Source organism: Calidris pugnax, unplaced genomic scaffold, assembly GCF_001431845.1.
Source record: "Calidris pugnax isolate Ruff unplaced genomic scaffold, ASM143184v1 scaffold21, whole genome shotgun sequence".
NCBI classification, from domain to species: domain Eukaryota; kingdom Metazoa; phylum Chordata; class Aves; order Charadriiformes; family Scolopacidae; genus Calidris; species Calidris pugnax.
This window is the reverse complement of record NW_015090770.1, coordinates 4,083,658-4,095,210: the sequence shown is the minus strand read 5'-3', so window position 1 is coordinate 4,095,210 and position 11,553 is coordinate 4,083,658. Positions and strand designations below refer to the sequence as shown.

At 43.8% G+C, this 11,553-nt stretch overlaps 1 protein-coding gene across 1 annotated transcript in view; it reads right to left on the bottom strand.

Annotated features, from left to right (window-relative positions):
- Window positions 1-642: 642 nt before the first annotated feature.
- HSPBAP1 (HSPB (heat shock 27kDa) associated protein 1) overlaps window positions 643-11,553 on the bottom strand; it is a 29,457-nt gene continuing 18,546 nt past the window's right edge. The window contains exons 5-7 of the mRNA XM_014938800.1: window positions 5,215-5,298; window positions 1,455-1,565; window positions 643-1,245 (exon numbers count right to left, since the gene is read on the bottom strand). Coding sequence (XP_014794286.1) covers window positions 688-1,245; window positions 1,455-1,565; window positions 5,215-5,298 — 753 coding nt within the window. The 3' untranslated portion in view covers window positions 643-687. The remainder of the gene's footprint in view (window positions 1,246-1,454; window positions 1,566-5,214; window positions 5,299-11,553) is intronic.

Below are 11,553 nucleotides of genomic sequence, written 5' to 3'. Positions count from 1 at the left end.
TATAAGTCTGCTTCCCAATTCTGACCCCAGCTGTGAAGCATCCAGTCCTGCAGCATCTCCTCAATATGGCCAATCCACATTCATTCCTAGTGACAGATGCTTGTGGGATTTACTGTTGGGTCAAGGGATACCTTGAGACCAGAGCTGGTTTACTGGTTCCTGGGGCAGTGAGGGCGCTCAGGCTGAAGCTGTCAGTCACTACAGTTAGGCAGCTCCAGTTTAAAATAAATGAAATTAAAAAAAAAACAACAAACAAAACCAAGAAACCCCTTCCTGGCAGTTTAGGTCTAGCAGACTAGTTTAGGTCTAGCAGGAGGAATCACAGCCTGTGCTGTCACCCCCTCAAGTGCAGAGCCTGCTTGTTTCTGCACAGCTGTCCCCAGCCCATGCTCAGAGCTGTAGAACATTTTAAAGATCCCATCCACAATGACGTGGGATCATAACTGTGTGAGCTCTGTTCCATTCCTAACACCCAGGAGCTCTCCGAATAAACACACCTTTCTCTTCCCAGCCATCAGTAACCAGTTATTCTTCTTTCAGCTCAACTTCAACCTGCCACTTCCATTAGCTGTTGTCTGTACCTAAAAATTATCTGAAATGAAACATTCAATTATTACTGAGCTTAAACACCCAGAACAAGGCTGCCATTTGATTTCTTTATTTCAGAAAAGATAAAGCAGTCTGGCACTAAACTCTTGTTCTCTCCAACAGCAGCTGAGCCACCAAACTGATGACACGGGGATTAACCAAACAGTCCAGCAAATCGTTGGTAGAAAGGGCTGTTTGTGAGGCGTTTGGGCTGCCGTCCGCATCCATTTGATGTGCGGGTGTTTCATGGTCATTACTCGTTACCAATTGCTTCCTGGTGCAGTGTAATTTTCCCAAATGTCCTCCTTCATTTTCATGGAGAAGATCTCCACTGTCACTTTCCACTGCAGCCCCACCCATCAACCTTGTTTCTTGGGACTGTGGTAAAACTTGAATGAGATGAGGCCCAAAAGGTATTTCCTGTGGCTTTTCTGCTTTAAATGCTGCAAAGCCCGACCCGTGGGTCAGTAGCCTGCAGCCCTCTGGTTGGCAGGCAGCTTCCCTTCTCTTCCTCTTGCATGAGGTGCTTGTCCTTGGCTCTGCAGGCGTGCTGCTGGGACGTGCCTGCTCTGAGAGGCTGGCCTTCTGACTCCTGAGGTACATGGACACCGCTTCGTTCAGGTACTGAAGATTGGTTTCATGGGACGTTGCCTCAACCTAAGAAAACACCCAGGACACACTCAGTTAAAAGGAGATACGTTTGAGTTCAGTGTTGCATGATCATCTCCCGTGAATCACTTTTGCTACGCGAAGGGAAGGAATTAAAAATTCTTTTTCTCAGGCAGCAGAAAGGCTCAGGGGGAGCTAAACAAAATGTCAGTAATTCTCTGTTATCACTGCTATAATGGGAGCAAGAGAGGGCTCACCTCGGTGGGATTTAGCCAGAGATCTCCATCAGCGGGGTTTTCTGCTGATTTTATGGCACACACCAGCATTCGAGTTATTGCTTCTTCCACACGGGCTTCATGATCTGCATCCTGCCTCGAGGGAACAGAAAGTGGTTGGAGACAGGTCAGCACTTGGTCTCTGCAGAAACGTGGAAGTTCTTGGGAGGAACTAAAGGGACGGCCTTTGCTTGAAAGCCATACTCATGTATTTGAAGTCAGTGAAAGGCTTCAGACTTCTGATGCTCCTACACGTGTGTACAGCCCCCACATGGGTGACAGCACAGGCTTTGGTGAATAAGGATTTGCAAAAAATAGACTCTAGTGTGCGGATATAATCTTTTTCCTTACTAGTGTTCTGTTAATTAAATCTGGTGCTTGAAATGACAATGCAATGTTAGCATTTAATTAATATATGCATTTTTATAGCTCTTTAGGACCTGAAGGACCATGAAAGTACATAGCAAATTCTATCTATCTACGTATTATGTCTAATTTAAGTAAAACACACAGGATGTTACAGCAAGGAGCAACTGTCTGGGGGCTACAGAGGCACGAAAGTAAGTCTTAAGGAAACTCAGGAAATATTTTATCATAGAATCATAGAATGGTTTGGGTTGGAAGGGACCTCAAAGATCAAGTTCCAACCCCCCTGCCATGGGCAGGGACACCTCCTACTAGAGCAGGTTGGTCAAGGCCCCATCCAGCCTGGCCTTGAACACTTCCAGGGATGGGGCATCCACAGCTTCCCTGGGCAACCTGTTCCAGTGTCTCACCACCCTCATAGTAAAAAATTTCTTCCTGAGATCTAATCTGAATCTTTTTTCTTCCAATTTAAAACCGTTTCCCCTTGTCCTATCATTACACCTCCTGGCAAAGAGTCCCCCCCCAGCTCTTCTATAGGCACCCTTCAGGTATTGAAAGGCCGCTATAAGGTCTCCCCGGAGCCTTCTCTTCTCCAGGCTGATCAATCCCAGCTCCCAGCTCCCTATCATGTAACAGTAGCTGATGTACTGCTGCAGTTTTAAACATCGGCAGAAGGAAAAACATGTTTCCTCTGAAAGCTTTCCTGCAAAATTAAACACTAAGTTAGTAACTGGTTCTTTGTTTTGGGCCTTTGCTTTCTGCATCATCCCCTCGCGCAGCTGGGTACTTGCTAGTTTAGGATAACAACAAAACTTTCTAGGATCTTTTTACTTTCCTACCTAACGGAATTTCTTGTATGTGGAAGGAGACAATACGACTCCAACCAAGATGGGTGGTACAGTTATTTCAACTGCAAGCACCTAAGAGTGGACACATAAATCTACTTTCATTGAGATGCTTAAACATACAAGCTTTGCAAGAAAGATGTGACCTTTTCAACCCACAGCCCTCAACTGCCTAATTGTGGCTTTGGGGAACATCTCAAGCAAGCCATAAGCGTTGAAGGCAGTAAATCATCCTGGAACTCTGAGCAGAATTTGGGATAGAAGCAGGGGGAAGTGCTCTTAGCATTTTGTGCCCTTGGATGCTTGGCTTACCAGTGGCCTCATACAACAAGCCCCCAAAATGCAGAGTTTGGTATCTACATGTCGCACTCTTGGTGTTCATCCTGGCCTGCTGAATAACAGGGTTGTACTGGTCGCATGAGAGTATGTTAGGACGGAAGGAATGCTTTGAGTAGCTCACATCCAGCTGAAAACAAATTAAACTTCTACTCTAAAGTCTTGCCAATATAATTAATGGTTTCACGAGGACTATAAATGTTGGCATGATTCACATCTGTCAATATGAAAGCAGCTGGTAACAGCTGCAAGCAAGAACTGCTTGGTTTGGTAATGGAAATATTCTCAGTATTGTCTTTGAGCACCCATGTCAGAATTTATGTTTATAGATGGATTGCCCAACACCTACCAGTGCTGCTGTCAGGGAATATTTTCCCTGATGGCAGGGATAATTTCTGTAAGGAACTTTCACGTGGGTTGCAACAGCTACACTTGTTTATGGCAGCTTTTGGTATGTGGGGAGACAGAGTGTGTGTGCCATTCATCGGCAAGATCCAGCAAACACTCCTCTGCTCATGATGCCATATGCCGCTACCCGCTCTCACTGCCACCAAACAGGATCTTGGTGACTTCTGCAAGACCTTTATGACCAGAAAGACCCTGAAGTTTAGCTCCACTATTCTTTTTTTTTTTTTTTCTTCCTTTTTTTCTTGCAGCACATAAGAACAGCTAGAAATGCTATAACTAACACACCACCCAGCCACCTGGGAGTTACCAGCCCAGAACAACTGGTCCAGTCCTGACCTGTCCTCCAGAGGGGGACGATTTGTGAGGCGTAGCTTAGGGTACAAGTGCATGTGTGCATTGACATCATGGTGTTTCTAGGCATGGAGCATGCAGTCAGTTCCTCTGAATTACCTCAAAGGCTGCTCAAATGTAGGGCAGGCTTAAACGGTGCTTTCTCTGGCACTGGACGCAGCCTGACCATACTTTGGGCTACATAAGAACTTGGTATGGGCTGTTGGCCTGTTGTCCTTTCTAAATACATAGTCTCATCTGGAAAATTTCTCCATGAGGAAAACACCCAAGTGAGTTCCTCTGCTCTGCAAGCGCTTGGTTTGATGTTGGTATAAGAAATGTATGGTGTAGTCTTTCAACAGCAGTTGAACGCATGTGTTCATTCCCCTGCAGACTTCCAGTCTAATAAAGGTTTAAAAAATAAAATAAAAAAAGCAATAAGTATTTTAGTGAGGCAGCTCTCACAGGCCATTTCAAAGGGTCTTTTCTATATTAAGCTAGGATTAACGATAAAGTAATTTGAATCAGAAAACCTTCTGAAGCATTGAGATGATATCCCTGGAACCATCCCATCCATGCTGGTTAACATGAGCAAGAAAAATCAAAGCCCGGGGAAAAGAAAATTAATTAAGTACTTGAGAAAATCCAACTCCAGGCAAATCAAAACTATCACAGAGAAATGAAAGTTCAAAAATCCTCTGCCACCCCCTCCCTATCACATTAATCTGATTTAAATTCTAATTTAGCTTTGCGTGTAAGCATGTGCTTGAGGTGAAGCTGCTGTTTTATTGTGCCCTATTCAACACAAAGCCAGCTACAGTCCAGAAGAAATCGGACACAAAAAGTTTAGCTTGTGTTGAATTGTTTACTGATTGAGGTACGTTTGCATGTCATTTCTGCTGAATTGGGGCTTCAGATCTGGAACCTTGGCAGGTTCTTCAAGAAAAACTGTATCCACAGGGGCTCTTCCCTGGCCAGCCCCTGAACACAGCACACCCAATAGGGCTGAACCTGGCAGGCAAGGGACAAAATGCTTCAGCTTGATCTTACAAAAGCTCCTGCTCAATGCAGCTAAGTAGGAAACACAGCTTGAGTGGCATCATTTCTCTGCTCAGGTCACATTCTTTTCATTGTTTTCTTGATAGAGATGCTTCTTTTTTCTCCCCCAGCTTTCTCTAGCAAAAACCTTGAATTGGATGTTGTGCTACTGGCAAAGCCCAGCTGCCATTCAGTGGTGGCTGACAAACGATGCTGGTAGAACACACAGCTCTGCAAAGTTTCCTGGGATCATCAGGATAAAAGGTACTGTATAAATGTAAGCACCATTGAAACTGCTCAAAAGTGTCTCATGAGGTCATAACCTAGGACAGGATTATTTGGGTCAGCTTTCCTACTCTTTATAGTATATGCAAGCATGGAAGTGCTACGTCACCGTGACATGGAAAGGAAGAAAATACCAGCTCAATCCAAGAGTTTATGCTGACAGTGATGGGGTCAATGGATTCCACATAGTGCCACCAGTGCCTTGGAACAAGCAGGACCTGGAATCAGAGACATGGCATTAGGAAAATAGCAGAGGCTTGAGGGAAGATAAGATGTTTTAACTAAGGTGATGTGGGGTGCAGAGACAGAACGAGGCAAGGAACAGAGGCGGGTGGTGATCTTTCTCTCTTTCTTGTAGAAAGCCTTTTCTCAAGGCTTAAATGCTCACTCTCTCCTCCCGTTGTGTCAATAGTATCATAGAAGAAGTAGACATGACCCAGAACTACCTCTCATCCAAACTCCTCCAGGTGTGAAGCAGGATTGTAACCACAGAGATGTTCTAGATAAGCAAGGTCTGGCTGCATGAAGCTGGTGCAGCTGGGGTAGGGGTAGGGCAGGGCTGTGGAGAAAGCCTCAACCAAGCAAGGACTCTTTTGTAGACTCTCCAACTGAGCAGACTTCTCAGTCCTTTTAGAAGGACTGCCAGCTGGCTTCCCCAAAAAGCATCCCCTAATGCTCATCGAGGTGATTAACAATACATAGCTTTAATTCTGGTCAACACTCACCAGTATTAAACTTGTCACTTTTAGTAGATAGGCTTTTAAAAGAAGGTGTCCCAGCAATCATGACAATCTAGTTTAGATCAGAGCTTTCCAACTATATCAGGATGATAGCTGTGACATAAAATTGATTCTAATCCATAGCTTTTATGGTACAAAGACATTAATGTTGTTTTGATGATATAGTACAAGCTTTACAGATTACTGAACGTTAGATTAACATAGAGCTATCAAGAAAAGCATAAAAGATGGGTTTTGACAGGGAATAAAAATGGTCAGAAATGGATAAAAATATACACTTCAGAATGGAGAAAGTGAAGCAACGATCTGTATCTGAATTGCAGACAATTCTTTTTCTAGGTAGACACAAATTACTTAAAAGAATGTTCTGCTACCTAGATAGCCCTGTGCTTCATTATATCAAAACACGGATAATGAGAAAGTGTCTGTGTAGGAAACAATGACTGAGGCCCTAGTCCTGCAAACACTTAGACGACAGTCAGAGTGGAGTCATTTTTGGGCCACAGGACAAAATGTTCTCCACAGGTTACAATTTAAATCAAACAAAAAAAAAAGCATTAGCTCTCTAGGGATCAAAACCATTTGGAAATTGTACTTTAATCCAGTACAGCACACGAACCAGAAGGAAGTCAGTCTGTGCAGGGCCATTATTTAAAAAATATCACCAATTAGTTGTTCCTGACATCTAAAAGTGTACGAAACCCTACACGAACTGAAGCCAAAACATTTTTCTACACGGAACAAATTTCAGAGCGGTGCTTTTATCATAGATACCTGCACTTTGAAAAATAACTGAAAATTAAATGAAAAGGACAGTTGCATTAGCTGCAATGGGTTTATCTGTGAGCAAGTGTTTCATTGACAGAGGACTCATACAAAAACCCACTCATCTGCTCTATGGGGGATCTTACGTTGCACTCTGTTAAAGAATCTGGGTGCCATCCAAATGAAGGGGTACAATGATGAAGCCTGGAAAACTTTAGTGTACAGCAGAAGAAGGCATAGTTTCTGGAGTAAGTAGCCATTTCCAATAATGGGGTCCTTACTGTGAGACTTGGGTAGCAGGAGTCAGCTTGCAACGTGCTGGAGAAGTGGAGGAAGACACTTGGGATGTGGGGTATGGTGCAGAGGGAGCGTGCAGCAAGGGAACAAAGGGGAGAAGCAAATTAAGAGCAGTGTGTAAATGCTTCAGTAAGAGAGGCTGCCTGGGAAAACCAAGAAGGGAATTAGGAATGGGAAGTGCTGGCTCAACGTGATTCATGTGTGAAGTGAGGAGAGAATGGCTTTGGAAAGAGGAGGTAGAGCTAGGAGGAAAATACAAATCCCCTCAACTAGTTCAGTCTTTTCAAACCAAAAAGGACGAACTTGGTCTTCAGAGAGACAAATCAGATTGTACTTGCCAGCAGGGTAAGAGTAATAACTGCAAAGTTGGGTATTTCTGCAGCTGGCACCATTTGCTGATGCAATTTATAGAGGAGTGACTCAGAGGCAAAACAGGTATCAAAAAGATACCCACTCTCCCTCTTCATTTCTGGGCAAGCTTATGCTTGTTAAAGTAGGGATTTATGGCAGCAAGAACACTGAAATGACCAAAAAGCAAAAGGACTAAACTTTTATGAAGAAATATGAAAAAAAAGGTAATTAAAAACAAAAAATACAGCTGTCAAAGGAGCAGACCAAGAAAAATAATCCAGCAAAGAGCAGTAGGATTCTTCCACCTTTACAAACCAGTATTCTTCTAAGTTTGCAAACTAGAAGCAAAAAAAAATACCAACAAAACCCCACAACTACTACCCCCAACTATCAATTCCACAATAAAATAAATCAGACTACCATATATTTATGAGTATGGGACACAAATTTAGCTACATTTGAAAATATATTTCAATAGGAAATGTGAAAGGAAACCACAGTGAAATAACACATACACACAAATGCAGCAAACATTTTACAGAGAAAACTTAAAGTTCCCAAGCAAGACAGAACTACTCCAAGCTAAGAGATGATTTTGTATTAGCCTGCTTTATACAGAATATATCTAGCTTTGCGGGCTGGGAAGATACTGATCTAAACAGCAACCAATCAGATAATTTTAATATTGAGGCTACTGATAGGCAAATAGAGCAGATGAAGTCAAAGTAGGACAGAAATCCCAGAAAAGATAAAATGAATTTCTGGTCTGTAACGGGAGGAAAGAAACCAAGAGAACAGTTGGGAGAGCAAGTGGAGCAATGCTGAAGACTTGTACAGCACAGAGAACAGAACAGGTTTAAATTCTCAATGGACGTGATTAACTTGATACAGTGCAAAGGTAGGGCAAAGGTGGAATTGCTTCAAAAAGAGAGCATACCCTGAAGTGAAATATTATACCAAGAATTTCCTGCTCATTAGAAAAAGATACCTGGGTAAATGCGCAAGAAAAGGAAGCACCAAAGAACACCAGTGTGATGGGAATAAAAAGATGGGGGGCTGCGTGGGGAGCCAAGCAAATCCCAGAGCTGCTTGCAACCCTGGCAGTGAAAAATAAAATAAAATAAAATAAATAAATGCACAGTCAACTCTGTGGGAGCACTGTCTGAGAGCGCTGCCACCCCAGCCTGTGCCCTGTCCTGGTGGTTCCTGGCTGCCCTGGTGATAGGAAGGTGCTTCTGACCCTGCTTCCCTCCTGAGCTGGTGTCTTCCCACCTGCTGGAACAGAGTCCCCAGGGAAACTGACAGCAGAAACACAGACATGGCCTGGGGAGAAGCTCTGTGAATGGGAAGGGAATGGGGCTGTCACCATCCCGTGTCCCTGGGGACCCAGGCAAGGGACTGAGGGAAGCTCGGGGAAGAGGTGGAAAAGTAGAGTCAGGAACTGATGTCTTTCACCTTTGGTTTGCTCAACTTTTTGGGCACTTGTGTGGTTCTCCATGTGTCCTGCAGGCTAAATGGTGTTTTCATTACTGATTCTAGTGTAAATCTAGCTCCTGGAATTTTCTGCATCTTCTGTGATGGAGACGGTAGTTGTGGTGACTAGAAGTTGAGCTGGGCTGTTTGCCTTCTCTGTGGGGTGACCTGGGTCCAACTCTGTGGTCTCCCACCTGAAAATTCTTCCTCCCTTCCCCAAAACAGAATTATCAACCACGTACTATGCATAATGTTGCAGGCAACTCTGAATTCTCCTTTACTAAAATCACTACAACTCTTCTCCAACAAAAGCATTTTTTTTCACTGCAACCCCTTTTAAGAAGTATTTTATATGCTTTGAGCTGGAACATTTTATTGCCGTTTAAAAAGTTTCAATGACTGCATTTCCTGACTTAACGATGACATTGTCTGACGCTGTCTGTTCTGCTCCAAGCCCAGTCTGAAGTTTTCATCCCTGCTCTTTAAAGGTGGCACATAGGGAAATCCCTCCCTGACTTTGTGAAGGTTTCTGCTTGCTCAGGGTTGGGTCAGAAGTCAGAGATCTGCCTGTGCTCTCGTGGCTGCCCAGCAGGATCCCATGGTGTGTTAGACACTGCAGCAGGAGAACAGAAAGAGAAAATCTTGCAGTCATCCATAGGAACTTCGTGATAACTCTACTTGTGGACACAGACTGAGTTTGAGATGCGTTTGATTAGACTTTCAGAAGGCAGGCAAGAAAAGCAGGGGAGGAGAAATTCTGAGCAGCAGACAACAGTGAGAGACAGAATAATGTTGCTCATTTTTAAATCACTCTTCCCATACTGTGGCAATATTTTTCAAGGCTAGAAGGGAGCATCCTTCTCAGATTTGATGTGCTTCTGAGATTAGCGCGGTGAGGCCTTTCCTGGCATCTCTGCTGTCTAGAACTGCCCTGCAGCTCCTCTGGCTCCAGGCTGCACCTGGGACACGGGGCCAGGAGACAGGACCCACTGTGTGCTGCCTGTACCAGCACTGGTCCTGGTGTCCACTGCCCCTGCTGCCCAGGGCGGTGTGAGAGGGAACGGCACGGCTGGTGGGAGCCCAGCACACGGTGCTTGCTCTCCATTAGGAGGGTGGGTGTGTGGGGCCTCGAGTGTCTGCCTTCAGACAAACTGAGATGTGCGTTCCAGGCTGTTTGCCATTCTCTAGTTCTATGGCTATGGATTAAGAGGAAGATGGATTAAGAGCAATTACAACAGTGAGCAGGAAGGAAGCAAGAAGCTGGGGAGAAGTAGGGCAGAATGAGGAGAGAATGATCAATGATTTTGTATTTCTCCAGCATCTCAGTTTTTTGTAGCCTTTTTCAGGTGGGATTCATGTCTTCTATTTTTAATCATCAAAGAAGTTAAGCGTCTATGTGTGTAGGCTCCTTTTATGGCCTGTGCTGGAGGACAAGATGGGGTGAATGTTCCTGCAGGACTGTAATTGTGTAAGACAGGGAGGATGAACCGTCTTGCAGAGGTGGCAGATTCTTCCCACTGATGGCAGCCAGGTTGAGGGTAGCAGATCTTACCCTCCCTCTCTCAACACTTGTCCCAGAGTGTGGGGTGGAAAATACCAAAACAGACATTTTTTGCGCCGTTTGCAGTCTTTGAAGCAGTATTTGTGTGTTTGTTAAAAGAATCAAGGTATTACTAGAAACGTTGCAGAATTTACAAACAAATAAACCAAAATACTAATGCTTTGGGTGAAAACTCCCTAGTTCAGTGGACACAAGTCCTGCTCCATACTTACCACACAGCCTTGCAACCATGATGTAGGAGACCAGGTCCAAATATTTATAAGGAATCTCTATATTTGTGTGATACAACCTGAGCTTGTAACTTTATGGATACAAAAATGTACATCTGCAAACCCCCAAACCACTCAGCTGCCTATTTAAATAAGTTAGATATCTAAATTTGATCATAATTTGTATCAAGAACAGATGACTAACGTGTAACCAGAAGCTGAATTAGGACCTCTGTGGAAACTCAGCCCACAGCCCCTGGTCAAGTGCAGGATGAAACCTTATAAAACCTATTCACTGGACAATACAGTGAAAGGGCACAAAGGATGCAATCAAAGTACACACTGTTTGTAAGAAGGAATTCTGCTTGAAAGCCTTAAATGGGTGTAGAAAAATGACCTGTAGCAAACAGCGACCAGAAGGTGGCATTAGACATTAGTTTTTGATATTCAAAGCTGCACTCACCCTACATGCAGTTGCTCTCCTGCATACCTAAGAACACCTTTGTCGTTATTTTTCATCCCTTTATTGCTACAGTATCCAATCCAAAATGTTCTGCATACCCTCTGGGAAGGAGTGGAGATGCTAGGTATTGTCACCAAAAAAAAGCCGGCTGCAAATTCTGTAGTTATTGTATGAATTCTACATGAAAACCACTGCTGAACACGTATTAAGATTGTTATTATTTCGGGATCCTCTCCATGTTAACGAAGGAGTCCTTCTAGGTCACTCCTTTTCTCTCCTCTACCAAAGGGCAGCCGTCCCAGCCACCTGCCCCATAAGCTTCTGGAGGAGTCGCAGGGAAGCACCACCTGAAAGGCGCTGATAAAATGGATGAAGGCAATACCTCACTGCTCTGTCACTGCCTCTACGCTCCTTTCTCCCCAGAAATCCAAATAGTATCTCCTTCATGGCAATGCAGGCAATTTGTATTAACAGCTGGCTCAAGATCTTTATTCCTAGCAAGATTAATTTGTAATTGCTTTAAGCCTAATTAAAATTAAGATCATATTAAAGGTTCACTACCATACTTGATCATTCCAAACGAGATTATAAATTGAAATAGTGTTGGGGATCAT